The sequence below is a fragment of the Cygnus atratus genome, chromosome 5 (genome assembly GCF_013377495.2).
Source record: "Cygnus atratus isolate AKBS03 ecotype Queensland, Australia chromosome 5, CAtr_DNAZoo_HiC_assembly, whole genome shotgun sequence".
Taxonomy (NCBI): Eukaryota; Metazoa; Chordata; class Aves; order Anseriformes; family Anatidae; genus Cygnus; species Cygnus atratus.
This window is the reverse complement of record NC_066366.1, coordinates 34,963,619-34,989,186: the sequence shown is the minus strand read 5'-3', so window position 1 is coordinate 34,989,186 and position 25,568 is coordinate 34,963,619. Positions and strand designations below refer to the sequence as shown.

Genomic DNA, 25,568 nt, shown 5'->3' with positions numbered 1-25,568 from the left:
AGCCATCGGACGAGGCCCGGCAACGCTCGGCACGTTTCGGGCCCCCTCGGAAGCGCTCGGCCCGCCCGGGGGGAGCACGTTCGGAAACGCTCGGCTCAGCTCGGAACCGCTCGGCCGCCCTCCGCCGAGCGCCCGAGCGGCCTCGGGGGGACCCCCCCCAACGCCCCGGGGCCCTCTCGGCGGGGCTCGGGGCCGCTCGGGCGGGCTGGGTCCCGCTCCCCTCCCGTCCCCCAAACCCCCCCGGGCCGCCCCGCATGGAGGACGCCGACTCGGCGGCCAAGCAGCTGGGCTTAGCGGAGGCGGCGGCAGCGGCGGCCGCAGTGGCGGCGGCGGCCGTGGAAGGACCCGAACAACAACAACAGCAGCGGGGGCCGCCACAGCAGCCGCAGCCCGCGGCCTCGGAGGCGAAGGCGGAGCGGCGGCAGGAAGAGGCGGCGCGGGTGACGGCCGTGACGGTGATGGCAGCGGACGCCCAGCACCTCGAGATGGCGGCCGGGGCCCTGCCCAGCGCCGACGAGGCCGCCGCCTTCGCAGGTCAGGGCGGGCGGCAGCGCGCATGCGCAGCTCCCCTCACTCGCCCCCCCCACACGCAGACCCACGGCGGCGCCTCGGTGAGGGGCGGGAGAGGTGGTGACAGTAGCTGCTGCCCTGTCCCGCTTGCTGTGGTGTCCGCAGTTGTGTTGCTGAGGGGAGCCGATGAAATTTATTGCCCCTGGTAACACGGTGAACAAGTCCCAGGTTCGCGCTAAAGCTGTGCTGACGCCCAGACTTGTAGAAAGTTGCACCGACTTCACACGACGCGCAGTTCTCACCCCGCAAAGTGAAAGGAGCGGGAGCCTCCCGTTGGTGTCTAAAGTTATTTTGACCCTGTGTGCAAATCTCCCACTTAAAAGTGCCCTGAAATATGCAGAATTCTGGAAGCATGCTCTGGTAACGCAGGTAGTATCAGACCCCGCAGTACCTGGATCGTTACCTCCTTGTACACATGAGCTTCAGTGTTGTTTTTTTTTCGCTTTTACCCTATGCAAGGTGTGGAAGAATCCCTGGTTTTAGCTAGGCAGTCAAATGTGGTATATATCATATCCAAGTTACAGCCAAATGTTTAAAGAGTTTTTGACTGGATAAGGTATACAGGTAACAAACAGTAGCCTAAAAATTAACGTGTCAGAGGCACGGTCAGTTCTTATTTTGATGCTTGCCAGTCACCTTTTTAAATAAAAAACATCACTTTTTTTTTTTTTAGTAAAGAGGGAGTATTCATTTTCTACTTAGTACATCACGTGCTGATGGTACTGTTATGTTCTCAAGGAGGTTAAAGCATGCTGGTGTTCTAGCGGTAGTCTGGAGGTGTTCAAGGCCAGGCTGGATGGGGCTTTGAGCAACCTGGTCTGGTGGGAGATTTCCCTGCCCATGGCAGGGGGATTGCAACCAGATGGTCCTTATGGTTCCCTTCCAACCCAAACCATTCTATGTTCAACCCAAAGCTTAATAAAAATCAGAGTGATTGGATTTATAATGACTTAAAGGTGTCATGAAAAATGAAACAGATGCTCAATATGAAAGAAGAAGGAAATGCTGTTATATCTTTTGATGTTTAACTGTTAATCGGGCTCCCTGGACACAGCAGAATTTCTGGTTTATGTTTCAGAAGTCACCACAGTAACAGTAGCCAACGTCGGTGCCTCCGCAGACAATGTTTTCACCACATCTGTGGCAAATGCAGCTTCAATTTCAGGACATGTGCTGGTAAGTCTGGCCTTTCATTTGAGGGCCTTAGCAAAGTCCTACATGCTTTCTTAGTGTAAATGGAGAGCTCGGTTTGTGTGCAAGTAAGGTCAAAAATATGTTTTCGTTGCTGTATACAGGCATTAAGGCTCAAAACCATCTGCTGGTGTACGTACAGGTTTTTCCTTATCACTTTGAGAATTTTTCTTTACCTTTCCATCCACATATACCCATTCTGTAATGGAACAACCTGGAGCATGTAAGCTTTGAATCTGCTTGGCGTAAAGCTCAAAAACTAACCTAGTTACTGCCATATTCTTAGTGTTGTAGGGTGACTTTGAGAAGATTTGTGGGAATACTAAACTACATTGGTATTTTAACTCTATGATTTAAAACTCTTTTATTTCCTCCATAGTCTGGGAGAACGGCCCTCCAAATTGGGGACAGCTTGAATACTGAAAAAGCCACTCTCATAGTCGTTCACACAGACGGCAGCATTGTAGAAACCACGGGGCTGAAGGGGCCATCAGCACCTCTCACACCAGGTATAAGGCAATCTGTTTTTGAAGTGTCATTCTCCTGGAGGGGTTGCGTTTTAATTGTGTTCCTGGAAATAAAAAAAAAAACATCATGCGTATTATGAAGGGGACCGTTGATCCTCTCTTAACATAGTGTTTCTTGTGTTTCTTGGGAGTAGAAGAAGAATATTTACTCTTTGGTTTTGGTTTCATAAATGTATTTCATTTTCTTACTCATTGCCCTAATCTTTGCAAGTAAGCTTCTTGAAAGAGCTCACCCTGCTGCTGGGCTATTGCATCCATCCCACCCCCAAAGGCAGATCGATCATTCTAATATTGATAATAAAAATATCAATGTCCTAGTTCTGCACGTGGGTTCTTTTTAAAGGCTTCTTGCACATAGTTTTGTGTCCATTCAGGCCTTTTGCTGATATTTAATTGTCACTATGGATGGTGTCTTCATTTGTTCGCAGCTGCCTTGTCATTTTCCTTTTTGCCCACAAGATGGCATGGCAAACCTTTGGCAGGCAGTCGCATTTTACAGTCTTGTCCTTTGGGAAGTGTAAGATCCAGACAGCTGCAGGTTTCGAGCTGAGCATTTAGCACACCGTTAAGAGCTTGTTTCCTAACAAGCAGTTTGTTTTATTTTCTGCCATTTTCAGAATGTTACCTTCTGTGAGGAATTCTTGAGCTTGGCAGGGCAGACTCACTGCTCTAGCTTACATCGGGCATCTGCTCCAACCTGAATTTTTCATGGTACACTGTGTAACTTGCAGCGGTTTGGAAAGGTGTCGTCTGCTTGAACTGACCAAATGACACTGGTGGCCTCGCCAAATTCAGTGTGAAGGTATAGTCACTGTGCCTTTTGGTTGCTGTCACCTTTCTCTTCATTTTTTTCAAAGGACCGCAATCTCCTCCTACCCCTTTAACATCCGTCCAAGAGAAAACTGGAACCAAGTATAACTGGGACCCATCTGTGTATGACAACGAACTCCCGGTGAGGTGCCGGAATATCAGTGGGATTCTGTATAAAAACAGACTTGGCTCAGGTAAAAATGACCGTCTTGTGTGACGAAGTATGACATGATGGCTCCTTCACTTCATGCGCTTTTCTTTTAATCAGATTACCTTGAAGGGCCAGTCATGAAGAAAATAAGGACATTTTCATAGCCAGCCTAGTCCCATGAGTATTCTCACGTGTTTTGCCCTTTTGTTTCCTTGCTCGTTCTTCAGAGGCTTTTTAACTTTTTTCTTCAATCTGTGAAGATATAGCCTGCTGTGCAGTGAGTCTTCCTGATAGTCGTCTGACTCTTCTAATGTTCTTTTTGTGGACCTCTCAGAAGTAAAACCGCGTCTCTACAAAGCTCTGCAGAATCCCTGCTGGATTGGAAAGTAGAGAGCTTGTCTCCTAATAAGACTCCTAAGTTGTCTTAGCCCCTTCTCTTCTCTTTTATCTCTGTGGGAAAGCTGAAGAAGCGATGGCAGAAATTGCCACAAGCCTGACTGCACTGCACAGCATTTGCTTCATGGAAAGAGAGTTTTCATCATGACCAGAAGGATTAGAAATTTAACTGAAAATTAAGGATGGGCTTATATTCATGGCGGTTATCCAAGAAGGACTTATCCTTCTTGGGGATGAGTAGTTTTTTCTAGCCTGTTTCAATATTGGTGAAGCACAGAGTTGGAACTCACGCGATCATTGTCACAGCCAGGATAGTAAATGGGCACGGTTATCCTAGAATGATGAGAAACAGCAGATGGGCATAGTTGGTAGTTACTGTAGATTAGCTGCTGTTTTGTCCAGCAATTTTGGTATTTGCTTCTTTAGGAAAAGAGCAGAATAATCCTTGACCTTTACTAACATTTTTTTTCTTCTAATTTAATTCAGGAGGCCGTGGCAGGTGCATTAAGCAAGGGGACAACTGGTACAGCCCCACCGAATTTGAAGCTATGGCAGGACGAGCCAGCAGCAAAGACTGGAAGAGGAGCATCCGCTATGCTGGGAGACCGTTGCAGTGCCTTATTCACGTAAGGTTAAATTTGTTTCCTCCTTTCTGCTGGAAGGGGCAGGGAGATTCGGGACAGAGTCTGTCAGGCACAGCAGTTCAAGCTCTGCATGGTGCCTCTGCAGAGTCGTGTGTGATGGTGTTGTGGGGTGATTCAGAAGCAACGTGTTGATTTGGTTGAGGGGAGATGGCCTTTTTTTTTATTGTTTAGGGCCCACAGGGGGAAATGGTTATGTCTCTCCGGGAGCTGGCTGGCTCTTCAAGCAAAGTACAGTCATGCTCTCACTGGTTTTAGTGACTGATGCTGAATTTGTAATCTTCCAATTTCAGGATGGGATTTTAAATCCTCACGCTGCCTCTTGTACTTGTGCTGCCTGCTGTGATGACATGACTCTGGTGAGTTGTAGGTTTTATATCCATTAGTTTAAAAACAATTCATCAATCAAGCTGCCACAGCCATCTGTGAGCAGGTCATGAGTGGCCTAGAAACACTGACGAGTACTGTGGTCGCAGCAAGCTTTGTCCATGCTTCATACAGATACAAGACAGGGAACTGCTAGTGCTGTTGCAGCAGCCTCCGATGTTCATATCTGCCCCTCACTTTAACCGGGTAATAGTTGTTGCTGGTTTTCTCTCTTTTTTTCTTTTTTTTTTTCCTAAGTAATATATTTATGTAAAATGCCTTTGCGGGGATGTCAAAGCTATTAGTGTTTTCCGACTTAAATTCCACAATTATCTGAAGTGGAAAAAAATGTTTTTATGAGGAAGTAGTGTAATACTCCATGTTAGATCCGTATTTTCCTATTAAACTGCTTGCTTTTTTAAAAAAATTACGCTAAAGTCATGAAAGCACAATCATTTAGCTTCACCTGAAGTACTGTTTTGTACTTTTTTGGTATGAATTGAGTCATTTGCTCATTGTCTAGACCTGCTTCCTGTCTTCCTCTCACTCTTGTTCCCTTTCCTTCCACCACTGTGGATAGTTGTCAGTTGTTTGCCCAGTTTTGCTCCCTATGTAATGGTGGGAAGAGGCTGAATCTGTGCCTCTTCAGCTGAGTGGAGCTAAATACAACTTTTTTATTCACAGAGTTTTTTTTTTTACTTTGGAGCTACTGCCATAGAAGTTTTTTGGTCACTTGTTGCAAACCATGTATCTTCCATGGGAATATGTACTGCATGATCTTAGCTGCATCTGGAGAGATTGGAGTAAACCCGTAGTCCCCAAGGAGATGCCTTAGCTAATGTCCTTTCCTCTTTCTTTTTTTTTTTCCCTAGAGTGGCCCCGTACGACTATTTGTACCATACAAACGGCGAAAAAAAGATAGTGAAATGTCTGCAAATACTGTGAAGAAGGAATCCTCCAAAAATATCACTCTGCTTCCTGCCACAGCTGCTACTACATGTAGGTTTTTTCTCGTGGTAAAAATTGCTTTCCTTCTTTGAAGAATTGCCAGACTAGATATTTTGTGTCTTATCAGTAGCCCCATGAAATTATCCAGCTGAGAAAAATCATCTTATTTTTTGGCACTACTTCCTTATCATTGGGTAGTTTTATTGGCTCTTTTTCTTTAGCCAGTATCCCTTCACGTTTTCTAGAAACTAAAGCAGTGTCTTAGTTTTAAGCATGTTAATATCCTTTTCCAGTGAGCAGTAGGTTTCATATTTTGTCCTGAGACAGGCCTGGATGATGTTTTCCCCCCTCTACCTGCTCTCGCCCTGGCAGTGCAGGGGTAGTTGTGGAGTCCTGGCCTTGATCCACAGTGGGCTTTAGGTAGGCTTTTCACAAATGACATGAGAAATTTCCTGATGTTGAGGTTAGGTTGAGGGGAAGGCTGTCTCTTTTCTGCTCTGCAGAAAATCCCCATTCTATCTCCTGAGCTTGGGTTTTGTCCTTTAGTAGCCGGTGAGGGCTATGTAATAAGATTTGTGCTATTTCCTGAAATGCATAGAAAAGTAGGCTCTAAGCAACTGTAATGAAATCCATAGCCTGAAAGTCGCTAATGAAGGAGGCAGAAGGTGACACTTTCATCTGCAAATTCCTCTCAAACAATCAGGACACGCTTTGTTACTTAATGTTTTTGGTTGTCAAACCATCTGTATGAGAACAGAAATTAATTTGCAAGCTAGTCCAGCTCACACGTTCCCTGTCACATTCATGTGTCCTCCTGCTCTCATCACACTAGCATCATCTGGACGGTAACATTACAAAGTGAATTGAGGAGGAAGCTACAGAAATATTAAAAAGAACTGAGCAGGCCAAAAGCAAGATTAGATTACTGGAAACAGCAGGAAGAGAAATACATAAAGATTCTGTAGAGCTTTTTTTTTTTTCCATCCCCCCAAACAGCTTTAATCTATATTGGTTCATTAATGTCAGCTACTGTGAGGTTGCATGTTTGCTCATGCTAGCGCTGGGAGAGAGCAGGACTGCTTATTTTGGTAGCAGCCACGTCTTTCACCAGGAATGAAACCGTAGCCTCGATGTCTTATAACTGAATTGTTTGTAAAAAGATCCTTCAGACTGAGCAGTGTTTCACAGAATCAGACCATTACCAATTACTGTTGCTGGATTAATCCTGTTCAAAAAGGGTTTTAAACATTTTAGAGCTGCACTGGTATGTTCATCCAGGTGTACTTTGTGACATGTTCCTTGCATTGGCCAAGCACGTTGTATCACTCTGTGCAGAAAGACAATTAAACTTGTTCACCAAACTCTCATAGAATTAGTTGTAATCCACAGTTGGTGTTTTAAATCTATTTTTAAGTAGTAAGAACCACTCTGGCTAAAGTTCTATGATAAGTTAGGACCAGCCAGAAACTAATGAGTTTTGTGGCACCACTGGATTTTTTAAGTAGGTGTCAAGTTATTATTCATGTAATCATTGTAAAGGTGGTGATTTGGGAGGAATTACTTTGTAAGTGCACATTCTGCCCTCATACACCCAGAGAATAAACAGAGGTTTGCAGGAGGCCAGCAATACCTTCACAAGTTGAGCAGGGCTTTTCTTCCCATTTCTAGTTTTAATGGTTATAGATGTGATCCAGACTCGGCTATCACAGGCTGTTGACTGGTCTGTGAGTTCTGTGACTTTGGATGATTCAGAACAGGGATCTCAACAGCTAGACAACCAAGGCCTGAGCGCTGATTGTTAATTATGAAAGTACTTCTACCGTTTCCAGTCACCGTGACTCCTTCTGGACAGATCACTACCTCCGGTGCTCTGACCTTTGACCGCACATCGACAGTGGAAGCCACAGCAATTATCTCAGAAAGTCCATCCCAGGGTGATGTTTTCACAGGAGCCACTGGTAAGGGTTCAGGTGTATGTCTGCTTGCCATCCATAAGAAGCAGAAAAAAAGGGTTTGGACATCCTGTTCCTGTAGCAAGAAGCATTTTGTATGCTGCATGAAGGATTTATTTTTAAAGAACATACAAGAGGCTATACATAACCTTCTGTTCTTTCTTTGAAATGATTTTAACAGCTTGAAATCTTTGATCGGTTTCACAGAAGGTGTTTAAATGTTTTGTCCAGATGCTGCAGCTGCTAGTGTACACCTCTGCTGGTTTCTTTCGTTTTATGGTCATCTCTGTCATTTTTTCTTTGCTCCTTGTTTGTCCTAAAATACTGCCAAAAATAGCTGAGCATTTAAACTAAGTGAAAAGTGCTGAATAAATGCTGAAAAATGCCAGAATAAAACAAAGAAAACATAAACGTGTAACATAAATTTCAGTTCTTTCAGTTTAATTCCTATATGGGGTTGTGAGTACTGCTGGAGCAGCTGAGGGAACTAACCTCCTCTGAGAACAATAGTTTGGAGTCCTTTGGTCAATGTAAATATTGAGGTGTGTGAGAAGGAAACTGGCGGTAATTTTTACAGAAGCCTTTAAAAGTGAGCACAGAGAGAGATGAAATCAGGGCAAAGCTGCCTTGCTTGGTAGCTATGTAAAATCACTCTGTTGTTTCTCATTTGAAACCCTTAGAATTATCATAGAGCGTAGGAACTTTAAAAAAAAGAGGTAAAAGAAGCACAAGAAATGTCTGCAAGCTCTGTTATACGATGATTTATGATGATGTTGTTCTTCTGCAGTTCAAGATACCAATGTTCAGCAGCCTTGCCGGGTCAATCACCCAGAACCTCACTATCCAAGTTACCAGGACAACTGTCAGATTTCACCTTTTCCTGAAGCTGCGCTGCCAACATCTCATCCCAAAATTGGTATGTTTTACATCTGTAATGTAAGACACAGTTAACAGTGCTTGAATTTATGTTGTGATCTTCTTTCCCACCAGAGGTAAAGGCTGAAGCAGAAAAATAAACTTAGTTGTGTTATTTTTTTTCTTATGATTTTTGCAGTTATTAAAATTTGGATAAACAGATTTTTTTTCCATACTTCAGAAAAGTTTTTTGCTCTGTTATTGAGAACTTTGATTTGTTGTTTTTTAACAGAGTGGTTTCCTGTGATCTTGCTTCCAAAATCTTCTTTGCAGCCCTCTGCCTTTCATAAGGCTTTTGCTTCAAAGCTTCTGTCACCACTTGGACGCTGTGGATAGATATTTATTTATTTAATCTTTGATCCAAGGAAACCATCTCTCCTTGCTGAGATTTAAAATTATATCGTAGAAGCTTTTCTAAAAATTGCGACATCTCTTTATGAATCCACTAATGCTAGATGCAGTTCTGAGCAGGTTTGGTGTGCTGCTCTCACATCCCAGGTCAGTTTTCCATCCGTTAACACTGACATTTGTGCTGGAATGATAGATGCTGGTTAATAAGTGCCAGTGAGGGTCTGCCCTGCTGTGGTCAACTAGGATTCTGGATGAAAAAAAAAGAAAAATGACATACAAATCAGCCCTGTTTGGTAGGACAGGTTACCTCGATTATCAGGTATCTCTTCAAGTATAATTATATTTCATAAACTTAATGACTTTTCTTTTGTAGAGTTGACCTATAAATTAAGTGAACTACAATGCTGTTTTAGTGTTGCATGTACTGATAGAAACCATAAGTGTTGAAGAAACTGGAATTGCAAACTTGGAGTGTTGTTCTTGTTTTATGTGTTTTAACTGAGCTTAAGGAAGACATACAGCAGGGAACAGTCTGCCCTTCTCCTTCTCTAATTTCTTTGGTTCTGTAAAGTTACTTTGGTACTTACTGATATCACTGATGTGAAGGAGATGCAAGACAGGCAGGTTTGGATTCCCACTGAAGTTGTCAGGTATCAAAAAGATGTCACATAAATGTAGTATTCATTTGTGCAGTTGTGAAGTCTTTCTCTTTTAAAGCACATGTTCTCCTTTCAAGCTGACCTTTTATTTACTTATTCAGAGCAGCACAGTGCATTCCTGCTCTGTCCAGAATGAAATATTGTTGGTTTTGAGTCTTAGTCAGATCTTGATGTTATTAATTAAACATTGATTTTCTTTTCACCAGTGAAGCAAAGATCATCACTTTTTCTTGGCAGATATAACCATGCTAAAATGAGGAATCGGAAGTAATTCCTGTTAGATAAGTTATCAAATGCCAGGCTGTGATAAATACTGTTCTGGAAATATAGCAGTGGAAAAGGTTCTTCTGCAAACAGTTGCTGATAAAAGACTGATTTATCTTTTACTCATACCTGAGTGCAAATAGTTCTATACCAGTCACGCGTGAATTGAGTGAAATTGCTATTTTAATTAAGGGCTGTTGTGTGTAAAACATCAGTTTATCTGTATGATAAACTTGCCATGATGTCCAAAAAGGTTGTACATCTAACACAGTGACCTGCAGTTTTGGAGACTTGTTCTCTCTCTCCATATCCATGCTGGATTCTTTCAGCTTTTGCTGCTTGTGTGAAAAACTGCTAGGTATGACTCGAAAAGGATTAAAGTATTAGTATACTGAAATCAGTCACTCTCTTGGAACATATTCCCTGTTAATTCAGCCTTGCAAGAAGTCTTGTGTGTCTACAGATACCTTACTAAGCAGAGGTTCACTGTGAGTGGAATTGCAGCCCGGTTGCCCCGTTGCTGTTCAGGACAATACTTACACTGAATTTTTTTTCAGGACAGTATTCACATTTGAATTTTAAGTATTGTTTTAAGTGCAGTCACAAAGATTTTTTTTCTTGAATGGGGGTTCTGTTGTTCTGAGGTTTTAAATTGGTTGTGCAGCCTGCTGTTCTGTGTCCCCACCCCTCAGTGAGAGAGGTTTGAGACTTGTTTCTGCCTTTGTTTTTGGAGCCACCTTAGACACACTGGCCTGACTGGAAAGCCATTTTTGTGACCATCTGTAATGACATCCAAAGTGGATTGTGATAATAGATTGATGATAAAGTAAATGAGAATAAATTGCCTTTCAGTCGCTTCAGCCTCTACATTTTGTTCAAGAGCTTCCTGCTTACTAAATTTCTTAAGTCTGGTTTCAAGGAAGAGAATCAGGCCCCAATAATTTTCCATTTTATTGAAACCAGTTGTCAGCACCTATCAGTGGCAGCTCTCCTGCCTGCAGCTGTCTCCAGGGCACTCCTTTGCAGATGCTTACAGATACGGCACCGAGGACACTGTCAGTGCATTCTTTATCTTCGGTAGCATCAGCAGTGCAGGAGCCTGGAGACAGTCTGCCAGGCAGAGGCGCTAGCGGTGTAAGAGTAATGCTTCCGAAGGAAGGCAGACGCTTGAAGGATGTGAACATGAAATGTTAAATAGCTCACTGCTTCTGGTATTACGTTCCCTGCTGTGTTCAACATTTCCCCGTGGGCTATACCATCCATCGGCTGAATGGCCCAGCATTTATCGCATGAATGTGTCGCTCTTTATTTAAAAATAAAGGAAGCTAATTGACTTCTGGTGTCTGGAATACTAAAAGCTCTTCCCTTGCCAAAGCGGAACTATCCAGGAAAGCATGTGGTTTCTCAGCCTGTACTACATATTGTTTTTTGTGTGTGCCGGATCATTCTGAAGTTCCTACCTAAATGTATCAAGAAAATTCCTGAAATAGACTAGCAGTAGATTTGTGGTTAATAAGAATGCCCAGCCCCAAAGTTAGTGGTGCCTTTCTTTTTTCTACTAAACCATTTAGTGAGGAATTTACAGGCTGGCTGTTGGTAGATGTGAACATCTTAGACTTAATTTTGTGGCAGATTGTGAGTGTTCATAGCTAGAGTTCAATTTTGAAAAAGTAAGGCCAGTAAAGCCAGATAACATTTTTTTCCTGGAAAGCGAGCTTACGGTGTGTGTTGTTGGGTTCCTAGATCTAAATTTAATTTCCTCGCACTGTGGCCTCCCAATATATGTGCAAACCTAGTGTGAAAAATAAATGTTTCAGGGACACAGTAACTGCGGATTTTTTTTAAACATTTGCAAACGTAAGGCAAAGACAGATGTTGTTGGTTTTCTAGGACTTCTAATTTTCTAGTGCAGGCTTTGGAAAAGAGGACTGCAGAGCCGTGATAATGGAGGGGGTCAGAGGTAAGTTCAAGGAACGTGTGGTTAGGTTACCAGGATAGGAGTTTAGATTCATTCTGGTGGCTTCCTACTAAACATATTCAAACTGCAGTTACTGTTAGGGTTATGGGTAAGATAGGAAAAAGTAAAGGCTGCAACACCTCAGTAGTTTTGGGGTATATTTTTCTTCTTTTATTGTCTCTTGGAGTACGCTTAGGAGAAGTATTGCTGGGCTTCTTTTATATTTAGCTTCCTGTCTGTGGCATTCTAGATTATACAAGAGTGAAGATCTGTAGTGAGGGTTCTGGAGGAAAGGGCTGTAGACAAGAAATTACTCCTTTCTTGAAAAGTGTCCAACACAGTAAATGTAAAGCAAATGTCAGGGGATGTTTGTGTCTTCAGTTCAAACTTCCATCTGGACTGTATACATTTGCTCTCACCTTTGCCATTTGGCAAGAAGAGGTTTGGGAGCTGCAATGAGCATTGCTATTTGGAAGACAGAGGATATTTGAAACCGATATAGGTGGCTTTAAATACCTCTTATTAAAATTCTAGGTGTTTCAATGTGGTATGATTATTTTTAGGCCCGTAGTTTGTTTCATGGGTAAGAGCCACGATGAAAGGGTCCAAAGACATTGCAATGGCTGAGGGTATTTTAAAGGCCTCCTAAATGGTGGTTTTAGAAAGTGCACGTTTATTTTATATTTATATATTATATATTATAATATATAATATATATTATTATAATATATTATATATTATAATATATAATATATAATATATTATAATAATATATATTATATATTATAATATATAATATATATATTATATATATATATTTATACACGTAATTTTGAAGTGATGGCAACTGTCTTGTTTTTATTGCAGTCGTGAGACAGGTTTATGTTCAGATCAGAGTTCAGGAAGTGTTAGGGGACTGTGGTGTGGATCGGTGCCTGGTTTTCGTCATTTTGCAACCTGAGGATTGACATCTGTACAGCGACATAAGAATATTTCAGAAAAGTCTTCTGGAGCCTTGTTGTTTTGGGTCACTTAACTATTAATTCTAACTTTATGTAGTGATAGTTAAGGGCAGCATAGTGGAACATTGTGGTGATAGTGACAGAGGAGTCCCTGGGAACGTTGCTTTCACTGCTTAATTGGTCTTCTCTGCAGCAGTGCTAGAAGGCGTTAATTCCTGCTCAGAGTACATGCTCTTCTGTACTCTAGGTTTGATACTGCCCCAAGGGCTAACTCTGCACAGCTGTGATTCTGTGCACTTTGAGCCACAGAAGGTAAGTCTGTTTAGCTGGAACTTAGATGGATTGGAAATTTTGGTAGACCTTGTTAACAATTCCAAAAAAAACAAAAAACACTTCATGGAAATGCGGTGCCCTAACTCTCTCGATTTTATTTTTCTTTCTTTATGTTCAGTGTTGACCCCAATCCCTGCTCTCTCGGTGCCCCCCTCAACCCCCACGAAAGCCATCTCGCCATCAGTGGTGAATGGGCTGGAAGTGACCGAGCAACGAAGCTGGCTGTACTTGGAGGAGATGGTCAATTCCCTGCTCAACACCGCCCAGCAACTGAAGTCTCTCATCGAACAGGCCAAGCAGGCCAGCTCCTCCTTCCGCGAGGCTGCTGTCACGCAAGCGAAAATTCAAGCTGATGTGGAGAGGAAAGAGGTAATTATGCCAGGGGAGGTGAGATGACTCAGCCAAGGACATCTTTTTGGCTGAGGGTGAACAGAGTAGTACCCCGCTGTTTTCACTGGCTATAACTGTGGCAGCAGCCCTTAGAAAATGTCTCTAGATGTCTTGAGAGCAGTAGATAAAACTAAGTTATTTATATGATGGAGAAAGGAATAGAGTGCTTTGGGATTCCAACAGCTCTGGGTAGCAGTAATGTAAAGTGTTTTTTGTTACAAGTCCTGAGCTCTCCCATCAGGCGTCCATAAATTTATGAGGCACTGATACTGAATTACCATGAGTCCTGGTATCGGAAAGATCATGAGCGTTCAGCCGTGCGGTGACTGCTTTCGTTCTGTCAAGTGAGCAAGGCTATCAAAGGGGCTTTTGATGGCCTGAAGAGACAGAGAGATAATAAAAACAGCAAGCTGTGGAGTTTATGGGGAAGATAACCAGCAAAATTTAGAGGTGTCTTGCTGAGCACTGTGCAAGCAAAGCTGAACTCTGTTGTGTCCTGTGATAAGAACGCAAGGCCAGCTGGCATTACAAGAGTATTGGCTTATACCCAGTGGCCCCTTTCTCCTCTGTAGGGGATTATCTACAAGGACTGCCCTGTTTTCCCTGCTTTTCTTCTCTTTAATTAATGCATGGTAGGGACCCTGGATTCTTCTGAACACCAGCACATGCATGCACCCTGAATCCGGCTCCATGCACAGCTGAATGCATTCCCCTTCTCCCACAAATCCACAGCTGCTGGTGTGGACTTGAGGGAGAGAGGTGGGGGGCAATGTACCGTGAAACTCGTGTCGTTGTCGGTGTCTGAACCGGTAGCACCACGCTGTTTGCTCTTGCTATCGGCGTTATTGCTAACGTCAGCTTTCCACTGAATTCATAGGCATGAGTGTGCAGCAAGAGGCCTTGAAGAAATGTGTGTGGGAAGATTTTGCTGAGAACCCCTATGACAGTCCTTGCAGCATCTTTGATGTTCTTTGCCACGTTGTCTCTGCTAAACTCTTCTGTACGCTGCATCCTTGATGTGCAGGTGTGTGATACGTTGAGAGTCTTAATTCTCCCCTGCCTTCTGCCTTGGCAGAATGGGTATTCATGCTGCTGTCCAGTTTTGGGCTTTCTGCTGCTAAAAACTGTGTAGAGCATGGGATAGCAAAAAATTGGAAGCTTTGACAGTTTACAAATGAACATCTTACTTTGTTTAACTCCGCCCTCTGCTCTTTTTCCAGTTTACATTCTGTCTTCCCTTCTGTTTATCCTTACAGTGGTTTCTGGAACCACTGTTTCAAAGTCCATTCCTCCCACCCACTGTTTCAAATCCAGCTCACTTCAGTGTACACCTAATTTCTTCTTGCCCCAGGAATGGGAGTTAAATTCACTCCTGTCTATTGATCTCCAAGTGCTGACTTTACAAGGCAAGGATGAAGACGTGTTTGTTTCCAGAGGAATTTCTTTTTCCAGTAATTACTGAATCCCTAATTATTCAATTTGTGGGTCTTATCATTCTTGTTTTGTAAGGGGTTCCCCAAGAGTTTTGTATTTTGATAAAAACACTTGGTCATGGTTGGTATTTTTTTAAATATGCTAATAATAGTTCTCAAGCTTGCTGCTGTGTGCCAGCACCTGGAACCATCTGGACAATATTCTGAGCTCCTTCTAGTGAATTCCACTTTTGGAAAAATTCCATGTTTCTGGGTACAGGGCTGGCATCGGAAGTAGTTACAATAAATACTAAATAACAAGCTGTCTGCTTTTGTGTTGGTCAGAGGTGTTTCTCCATTTTCCTGAATGTTTCCCTGGTTGTAACACAAGTCTCTTTCCCTTTTTGTCTCTGGTCAAACTGTTTCTTTTGGCAATTAAGATATACCAGACGGTGAAAGAGGTGTCATCCTCCCTTATGTGTTGCTGATTTTTGCTGGACCAAAAGAGAGAGGAACTATATCAGTATTTTGTGCTCGTTACGCTGACAAAACTTCCAAGGGCTAAGAGACAGGAAACCTTCTTGCTACATCCTCCATTTGCATTAGCAGAGGCAGCGAATGCGGTGGTGTGGCTTGTTCCCTGCCGGAGTGCTGCCAGTGTGCAGAGTTTCTGTGTGGCAGTATGTTCCTGCGTATTTAGAAATGAAAGACTCTGATTATATCAGACGTGCAGAGCAAAGGCAGTACAACAGATTAAATTATAATAAAGCTATAGACTTAGCTCTTCCTGGAAAAGTGACTGAATACATAGCAGGATTAAAGAAATCTGTTAGCAGGAGCAGGCTCCTTCCCAGCTGGCTACACAAGCTTCAATGCCATGCCTGTAAATAACAACGTGTCTTGAGTTTTCACAGCAGTGCAGAGCCTTCAGCCTCCTGGCTCTTGCAAATGTTGAACTCAAGCACTTTCAGTCTTGTAGGTGTCCACGCCCCTGACCGTATCCTCCTGTCATCCCTGCTAAAGAGGGAGATAGCCTCTGCCTTCTGGCAGAAGAGCAAGACAGAGAGCTTGGGACAGCACTGTCTTTACTGCCCTTCAGAGAAAGTCTGAAGTGGCCCGCAGTTCAAGCAGAGTAGAGAAGTAGCAAGAACAGCAGACATATCTGAAAGCTAGCTTGTATGCCAGTTTCTCTTCCTAGAGAACAATAAGAAGTATTGAAAGTTTTAATCACTTATAATATACCTTGTTGTGTATTGCATATCAGTTATTCTATTGTATTTACTTATTATACTTGCTATTTAATGGCCTTTGGAGTTCATTAAACACCATAAATGAGCCAGTCTGCTCCTGTACAGCAGCAGTTTGGTTGACTTGGCTTTAAATACCAGAAGCTGTACTCTCTAATGAGCAGTGTTCAGTGCTTGTGCAATTTGCACAGCTCTGACATGTGAAAGGTAGGCTTTTTCTGCAAGTTTTCGTAGAGCAGGGGAGACATTTGTGCTGCCTTTACATTGTAATCTGTGAAGTCAAAGAGCAGACGTCGCTGTATCATTCTGGTCCCACTTGCTAACTGTTTTATCCAGGACTGCTCAGTGGAGTCTTAGGAATACATTATTCCCCTCGTCCACATGATTTTAAGGGTGGAAATGCCAACATCAGAGAGGAATTGTGGCAGGAAGAGGATTTGCTAAAAGTAGCAAATAAAAACCATAAAAATGATAAGTGTGGCATAAATTAGAAGCATCTCCAGTCACGTTTCTTTCTTAAGATGGCATGTCTAATCTGAATTTTGTAGAAGGACTGGATCCTTAATTGAATTTCCAAATACATGGTGATACCCAGGTACAGAGTCCTCAAAAGCAACGGGGGGCTGGATTGGGAAGTGCTGAGTCAGGCTGTACAGCAGTGGAATAGAAATGCCTGTCTTTATATATTATTAGAAAAAATATATATAAAAAAAAAAAACAATTGCCTTCCATTCTTTTATGTCTGACATGAGATTTTTCACTTTTTTTTTTTTTTTTTTTTTTTTTGTGCCAGGGTCTTGTGATGTCCTTAGCCATTCTGAGGGAATTATAGGTCACAAATCCCAACTGCTGGAGCTAAAGGCTTCACCAGCATAGTTTTGCTTGCACAAAATTTGGAACTTGGAAGCCCTCACATGCACTCTGTTGCTATCTTTGCCCTTTTTAGTTTCTGTACATTTGTTTAAGGGTCATATTTTGCTGCACAAATTACAAGACTGAAGATCGCTTCCAAATTTTGTTTCTATCTTTGCCACAAGTTATTTAGATGCTCTTGGGCAGGTCCTTGGGCTCTCTGGGCCTTAGAGCCTCCTCTTTTAAACAAGGATAACACTTGTTCCACAGAGGGCCTGCACACCAGTTTGCAAAGGCTCTCTGGATAAAAGCTTTGTAAAAATGTGCCAGCCATTCAAGTCCTTGAAATAATGAGAATTTGTAAGCCCAAAATCTACAGCTCCAGTGTTTGTGAGAATATTTCTTTTGCAATAATTACTTTTAAAACAGAATTGGTCCTGGAGTCTAAAGAAGAGGCTGAAAACACCTTTCACCTTGTGTATGTTGTCTGTGGCTCGTGATGATGAGAACTCAATTAATAAGCAGAGCCCTCACAGAGTTACTTCCAGTCACAAAGCTGACTCTCTTTAAGAAATTTGGATGGCCATAAGCTTGTGCTTTCTAGCTGTAAACAATATGCGCATATGCAGCTGGTGCTCAGCCTGTGTGTGGCCTTGTGTTGGCAGAGACACCAAGTACAACTTGCATTTATGTTACCTAGGAGTCTCGGGGAATGCTGTTCTGAAAGAAAAGTAAACCACAAACCATATTAACTTATGAAATGTGTCATGCTTATTACAAAAAAATGAATATCCATATATTTGTAAGCTATTTTGAATTGCAACATTTTGCATGGGATTCATTAAATAAAACTGCTCTGTCAGAACTTTGCACAGCTTTTCAGAGAGAATTCTCCGCTATTGTAATTAAATAGCTTGTAGATAAATATATCAGATCTTTTGGTTTCTGTTGGAATTTTGGCTTTACTGCAACAAGGGCTCTGTGTCTCTTGCAAAAGATATTTGACCACTTGCAGGATTGGCCCAAAAGGAATGGATTAAAGACTACTTTACACAAAGGTCTGTGTGCTTTGGAAATGTAATTTTTTTGAGTGTGCATTAAGCCATCATTTATATCAGATAAACTTTAAAAGGGGGAATATGCGAACTCACCAAATTGTGTACCATAAGACACATTGGAAGGTAAAGATATTTAGGAAATGTGTTAAACCATTTTTCTGTATAACATTAAAAAAATCAGTGTTGAAATCTAACAAGTGTTTTAATTGAAATAGGCCTTTTCCTGTAATGCAGTGATGCTTGTGGAACCCTGTTCATTTGAAAACAAGGTGGAAGATTAAATCTGTTAACAGCTGGACCATCTGAATTCATTTTTAGAAAGATTAAAACAATTCAGAGCTAGAGAGTATGAAATTAACCTAAAAAGGGTTGGGCATTTAAGAAAAGTAGTTCTAGTGAGCAAGTAATGGCTTATATCCTCCAAAGCAGCAAAGGAAATGTTTGGGAGTTGGAGCTTATCAGTTTCCTGGAGACGATTTTGTGAGAGATCCGGACATGTCTGGCTTGATCTCTCTCTTACTGCACCTTTTCCTTCTCTGCAGCTTCTGAATGACGTGCCTTCTTCATACCATAGCTGGGCAGAACCAGAGGGCTTGCTATGGGGATAGATAAGAAGGAGACAGAAGGGGGTTAAATGTGTGGTTTCCATCAGCAGGTTTTGGGGACTGAGAGCAGAGCTGAAGGAGCTACCATGGGTCCGACAAAGACAGCGGAGCACCGGACTTCCTCTTGATGTCTTTCTCGTTGGCAGTCTCACTGGAAAACAGAATTGGCCATGTTCGTAGAGAATGTAGTGGACTTTGACAGTAGAAAGGGTTTTAACTCAACTCTGGAGCTGCGGCACATTCTCAGAACTGGAATTCAGCATCTTCAGCCCAAGTGCTGTCTCTGTGCAGGCTGTTGCAGAGGGAGCTGTAGTAACAGGGTTTATTTACGCAGAGATTTTCAAGCTGCACTGAAATGCTACCTTACCGCATGCTTTGGCATCAGTATTTCCACTCTCACCAAAAAGAAGTTTAAAAACATGGTGCAGTTTTCCTAGGCCAGTGTGCTCAACAGGGGTCATTCGTCTTTCACTGCATAACAGAAAACACATTTTATCCTCTCCTGAAGAATCTGCAGTTTCCTGCCAGCCCAGTTCTCTGCCAAATCTCTGTGTGTAGGGAACTGGATGGCAGAGAGCAGAGGCTGCAGCACAAAGCATTGAGTCCCAACTTCTCCACAGCTGGTGCTCGCTGACATTGATGATTCTCTCAAGAATTGAGGTCGTTTTCTTCCTGAGACATGGTAGGGTTGATTCTTACACCAGAAGGCACATCTCAAGCTTGCTGAGGTGTTTCCTGTCTTCAGGAGAATGTTATTGACTTGGACACGATTTTGGTTTTCAAATAAAAAAATTTCAGTGCTGAAATAGTAATTTTAAAATCTCCATACATGTGATATACACTTCATCCACCCAGTACATGAAGTGCTAGGGATGCTATGCATGTGTACTGTCTTGCTCGTTACCTTAAGCTTGCCTATTTGTCTAACAATGGCAGAACCAAATCGTACCTCTGCAGTAAACAGCAAGAGGTTTCCCTGCTTCCTCCATCTCCCTATAGAGTTTTTTAATTTGAACTTGTGTCATGCTAACATAAAGATTTGAAGGTTGTGATTTCACAGGAGAATAAATACTGAGATGTCAGGTCATAGAGACACTCTTAAATTAAGCCTTTAATCTCCTTACATGTTGGGTCATACTCAGTCCTGGATAAACCTGCTTTGCTGGAAGGTAGGGGCTTGGGTTTTTCTTTTTAACTGTACCCAATGAAGTTGAAATCAGGGTTAGCAGGTAATCAAATCGAAGCCAGTTTTGAATTCCTTTGTTTGAGTACTCTTGTCTCTGAGCAGCACTGGCTGTTGAGATGGCAAGACACTAGGTGGGGGAGCAGGTGCTTTTTGGACTTGAACTGTTTTGATGTAAATCTGCAATACACCTGAAGTATGCTTTAAAATTCACCTTCAGAGGACCGCTTAATTGAAAAACTGTCTGAAAGCCCTTTTATTCTTTCATTAAAAGAAAGACAAATGGTTATGGCTGATGCTGTTTCTAACGTCTTGGGTGTGTTAATTTTATCTGTTTTTTTTTCCTAATCCAATCCCATGTCTGTTGGGCTCTTCCATTTCTCAAGACTCTCCCTTGCCTGTTAGTGGATTAGGATCAATAGACTTGAACCAAAATTTTGCCCAAGAAGATGCACTTGGCCCTATTACCTTGGAATTTTCTTTTTCCTTTGCTAACTTCTCAGTGTCTTATGTGGGTTGCAGTTCCTTGGACACAGTTAAGCCACATGTTTTAAGAACAAGTGCTTGGCTGGATGGAATGCAGTTTTAATAAATGCTGTGCTTCACTGACGGTTTGTCACTGACAGTTGTCATGGGCCGTTTTCGCTCAGGGTTTGTCATCTGACTCCACATAATGGCATAGTGTCCCTCTCTTGTAAGGGAGGAGTGAGGTTCCCCTTGGTCCTCATGGAACTGCAGTTTTGGGCTTGATGGAAACAAGCTCAGTGGCAGGATCCTCTATACAGACCACCCATTTTAACCCCTCATATCATACTCTGGCTGTGAAATAACAAGTGTGATGTTTTTTTCCTTGCAGCAATATCAGAACCAGTTATTTCAGCAAACAGAAGATGTGGATGGGAAAACAGAAATCATCATCAAGGTAAGCTCTTCATATTTTATGAAGAGTCCTTTGTTCTTTGTGGTTTTGCATTTAAAGATCCGGAGGTGTGTTTTTTTTTTTCTTATTGCTGTGGAAATCATGTATTCTGTGGCTGGCCTTGTCTTCTGGCAGAGGTCTGAGCTTTCTCTAGTGGGACTGATGCTCTGTTCTAGTAAAGTGAAGCCTTTTGAAGCAAAGTGAACCATTTCCCAAGCCTTCCATGTTATCACAATCCTTTCATGATCATCTGACTAACCTAGTCAATCTGAGTCACCTCTAAGTAATGACAGTGCAGCTCCAACTCAGGTGTGATAGGAAACTTTTTTTCCTTTTTGTCCTGGTTATTAAAGCTGCATGGTCCCCTCCGGCTGTTGGAATGGAAATATGAGCGGTGGTACTTCAGAACCCGTGATTTAAGACCTCATAGCTTTGTGTGTCATTCTAGTCTTTTCTGAGATCTGCAGGTACAAGTACACACCCTGCGTATTTTCAGCTTTTCCCAGTACTGTATGAGTTATGAACAGCTTTGATCAAGTATCCCTATGGGACATATTTCACAAGCTGGAGCACCTCTAAGCCTCTTTTTGGTAGCCTGACTTTATGGCTGTATCTCAGGAATACAAATATAGTTCAGTCAAACCAACTACTAATTGTAGGTACCTTGATAAGGTGTGAGCCAGAGATGTGTTGAACTCGGTGTTAATCAGGGCACCGATTGTTAGATTGCTTCTGCTCAAGAGAAAAAAGGAGTCGGTTGAACTAAATTCTGCCTGTGTTAAGCACCACGCTGACGATACTTTCACAGCCAAGAAATGCTTCCTCTCATGGCCTCGCACTGCCACTCTGATGTGTTAATGATTTGTCAGTAATTTAATGAGTTGGAAACTGAATGCTCTGTGAAGTGCTTATTTTTGTTATAACTCAGTGATATTTCCACCTAAATATACAGGTTATTTTAATTGATGTCACTGATATAAGATTAAAGGGATAGAAACAAAAACAGCCTTTAAAAAACAGGTGTGATTTTTCATCCATGTATCCTATCTCATCTTCTGGGTTTAAGTCCCGTGCTCCTGTTACAGCCTTTTTAATTTTACTCCTCTGTCTCCTATTTCCCTATTAAGACACTGCTTGTGTACTCATGCAGCTGACTGGCAAAGGAAGCAAGCTTCTCAGGCCCACAGAAGCAGATCCCTTTTCTCTCTCAAAAACAGGCACAGATGAAACTAAAGGGTCCCATCCTCATCCCTACTCTTGTCCTTCCTCAGACCCTGTCCTCAGAAACATGTAGGACTGTAAAGCTAACAAAGCCACCAGACAGATCTGCCTTTACAACTTCAAATTTGAGATAAACTCAGAGCTCAGGTATTGATGGCCTGTGTGAAGCCTGTACGCTGCTGTGTGGAGCACACCTGCTGTTGGTGAGACTGACTGAAGCCTGTAGTAACTTGGCAGTGGCCAATGGATAAACTGCCCCCGTGGAGGGAGGCATCTCTGCTTTGTTGTGGGCAGATTTCCATAATGACTCAGTATCTCACCCATGGTTTTGAAGGGCTTTTTGCCCTCCAGAAAGGAAAACAAAGGTACACGTCATTTTCCAAAGTGATCCCTGCTAAAATGGCAAGGAGAGTGGGTCTCTGAAAGCGTGTCCAGAGGCCACCGTGCCTGTTTGTTTGCATTTGTGTGTCGAGGATATATTGGCAGATAGGGACTAAGGGGGCCGTAATGCCTGCCCCGTGTCTCCACGCTGGTGCCAGGTACGTTCCCAGTTACACGCTGCAGAAGCACTGGGAACAGCTCAGCCCCTCGGTAGCGGTCCTGCATTACGTCGTATTACAGCACCTGTATTTCGCTTCAGTGACCTCCCTGTTGTTGTTCTCTCTGACGTGGTCACTTTGCTGTTCATTTTCACAGCAGTCCTGTGTCAACTGTGGTCGTGAGGCAATGAACGAGTGCACAGGATGCCATAAAGTCAACTACTGCTCCACTTTCTGTCAGCGGAAGGTATAAGATTGTTTGTGAGTTGCAGACTGAGTTGTGCAGAGGGGGCCACGGTGACCCTGGGGAAAGCCAGACTGTGCTGCCTGCTGGCACAGAAAGAGGAGCAGGCCGCAGAATGGGTCGTGTCGTACCGGCAGCCAGCCCACAAGCCTTGCACAGGTCAGCAGCCTGGGTTTCACGCAGCAGCCCCAAACACACCGTGCCAGCTGGATCGCTGGCAAGGCTGTAGCGCTGGGGCAGGTCTGCAGGTCATGGATCAAACGGGTAGGGAATGGCCCCAAGATTTGCACACACCTTCTTAAAGGGGGTCTAGAAATCTGTGTAAAACCAGAAGTGAGGGTGTGGACACCTCCCTGCGTGAACTATGGGGGTGAGTTAGTTGGGAGGACCTGTACAGCCCTTCCCTGCTGCTTCCTGGTAAGCTGTATTCTCAGCACCTACAGTCCTGCTGTGCCACTGGGGACAGTTCTCTTATCCTTTACATTGCTTGTGAAGCTACAAATGAAAAAAAAAAAGAACTGAGCACACTGAGACAAACTGTAAGATTTTAACGTGGGAGGTAGAAACAGATATGAAGTACAGTGGAGGAAGCTGCTGTGCTTTGTGTTTCCCATCGGTTCCTCACAAAGACCCCTGGCACTTCTTGCTTTAGAGGAAGGGATACTTTTAGTTCAGCCAAGGTTATGGCTCTGATTTCTGTCCAAGTTCACTCTTCATCAACTGAATTGAGCAGATGAAGAATTTTGACTGTTTCCTTTGGCCTGTAACAAAGTATAATGATGGTCAAGTTCTCTGCCTGCATAGTGGAAAGGCTAAAATTTCCAAAGAATGAACAAATGCTTCTTACAGATAAATTACAAAGTCTGCCTGCTGTCTCCTCAGGCGTCTCAAGGACAGCAATTCCACCCTATTGTTCTGTCAGGACAAAATGTACCTGGAAGTGTCACAGAGTAGTCATGTTTTGGTCCACTTCTTAGGCAGCCTATTGCTTCTCTGTGCCCATGCTGGTGGCCAGCGTTCTGCACTGGAATAGGGTGGGCTGGTTTGAGGCTCTTGCCAGTAACTGAATCCTTGAAATTCCCCCTGTACTTACGAGCTATGATGTGCAACCTCTGAGCGGAACAAGTTAGATGAGTACTTTGGTTATTTCAGACTAGAAGGTAAAAAAAGAAATCTTGAGAGGTAGTAGGGTGTTACCAGGAATTCTTTTCCTCTCTTACCTTTACTGAACCAAGACCCCTTGTATGGTGCTGCCTTTCAGGAGGGCTATCTTGTATCGAGCCATCTTTCAGGAGAGTGTTAAATCAGGGTTCTGACTCTGTTTAAGTAAAATTTCCACAACCTAAAGGACATTGATGTCCTGAGTTGGTTTTTGGATTGAGAAACCAGCATTCTGCTTAGTTCGTTTCCCCCTCTAGTTTTGATCCAGCATGTGGTTCCTCTCCTGCCTCTGGTTAGTCTTGTGTGGCTGAGCACTAGAGACCTGCTGCGTCCCATCTGCATGGGAGAAAGCGCCTCTCAAACAAATACAGCTTCTCTTGGGGCCCATTGTGCTTTGGCAGGCTGTATGGTTTCCCCGGGCCATTTCTCTTCATGGCCTTTCCGTCTGCTCTTCCCTCGCAGGACTGGAAGGAGCACCAGCACATCTGCGGTGAGTCAACCACAGTGACGGTGCAAGCCGACGAGGTGCATGTCACAGACAACGTAATAGAGAAAGTCTCCGTCTGAACAAACCTACCTCATTAACCTTCCATGAACAATGTGGTGCAGCCGGCTGGATCGGCAACCTTATGTGAATTGTCTGTCCTTTACAAACAAACTCATTTTTGAAAGACTTTTTAATACTGTGATAGCATTTGCCTACTCCCGATCCTATTCCAAAACTTTGAGTAATGCAGAAACTGAGAAAACCTGATCTGGAAAAAGCAAACTGCAGCCTACCAGCCACCTTCAGCTTGAGGAAGCTTCGACTTTGCCGAAACCTCCACTGTGTGGATTACAACAATCTCTTCATCTCTCTTGAGATGGATTTAAAACAATTGCTGCAATGAGATTTGCCAGTATTTTGTTTCCCCTGTGCCTCCCTACCTCTTGTTTGAAAAAAAGGAATGATCCTTCATTTGGTTTATTTAATTGCCTTGAAAAAGTACAAACTCTTAATTTGCCTTTGGAAGGACTTTTTTTTCCCGTGTTCCCTCTGTGCTGGGCAAATTTGGAACACATTGGAGCTTCTGCACTTGAATACGAGTGAAAAATAACATGTTGTTAAATAAAATGCAATGAAAGCATGAGTGTGCCCAGCGGTACTGTTTAATTCCCATGGCAGCACTTTAATGTGCTAGTAAATGTAGCATGTGAGCAGGTGTGGCTGTCAGGAGTCGGTGCAGTTACACACACGTGTGTTCACTCTTTGTCTCTGCAGGATGATGGCGTGGATGTGGTTTGATCAGCAGGGGAAGAGCAGTTTCATCGTGTTGGCATGCCTTGGCTGGAGCTTGCAGAGGCTGGCTGGCCAAAATCAGATCTGATCAAACCCAAAGTAAGAGTAGATAAATAGAGTGAGTGCTGGCCTCTCATTGCTGTTTAGCAGCTTCTAATTAAAGAAGTGGTGAGCGTTAAGAAATAATTGGCTTCAATCACTACAACAAAATCCTTTAATTAATAATGTACTACTTTAATAATTTAGGCTAATAAGGCACCTTTATTCCTGATTGAAGATTAATGTACCAGACTGGAGGAGGCCCAGTAAACACACACACGTCTGCTTAGGTTCTTTTTTTTAGCCTCAGGCATGACAGCTGTGAGGGGCTACTTGTCCTGTGTTATTATTCACTGCAAATTAGTATTGTTGGGGAAGGAAGCTTATTGTGTAGCTTATACTATAAGAGGGGTCACCAAAGTAGTA

General features: G+C 43.0%; 1 protein-coding gene across 1 annotated transcript; it reads left to right on the top strand.

The window, feature by feature from the left end:
* Nucleotides 1-221: 221 nt before the first annotated feature.
* DEAF1 (DEAF1 transcription factor) lies at nt 222-24,826 on the top strand. The gene is made up of 13 exons (XM_035539822.2): nt 222-534; nt 1,649-1,746; nt 2,141-2,270; nt 3,146-3,292; nt 4,132-4,271; nt 4,580-4,645; nt 5,525-5,651; nt 7,430-7,558; nt 8,340-8,468; nt 13,112-13,362; nt 20,597-20,662; nt 22,577-22,666; nt 24,287-24,826. Exons 1-13 carry the CDS (start codon nt 255-257, stop codon nt 24,389-24,391), a joined length of 1,758 nt encoding a protein of 585 aa, XP_035395715.1. The 5' UTR covers nt 222-254; the 3' UTR covers nt 24,392-24,826.
* The last annotated feature ends 742 nt before the right edge of the window (nt 24,827-25,568 follow it).

Excerpts from the sequence above, each read along its gene's own strand:
- DEAF1 (XM_035539822.2), top strand. The coding sequence starts at position 255 with ATGGAGGACGCCGACTCGGCGGCCAAGCAGCTGGGCTTAGCGGAGGCG. Across the intron at positions 20,663-22,576 it reads AAACAGAAATCATCATCAAG|CAGTCCTGTGTCAACTGTGG; the intron begins GTAAGCTCTTCA and ends TCATTTTCACAG. Across the intron at positions 22,667-24,286 it reads CCACTTTCTGTCAGCGGAAG|GACTGGAAGGAGCACCAGCA; the intron begins GTATAAGATTGT and ends CTTCCCTCGCAG.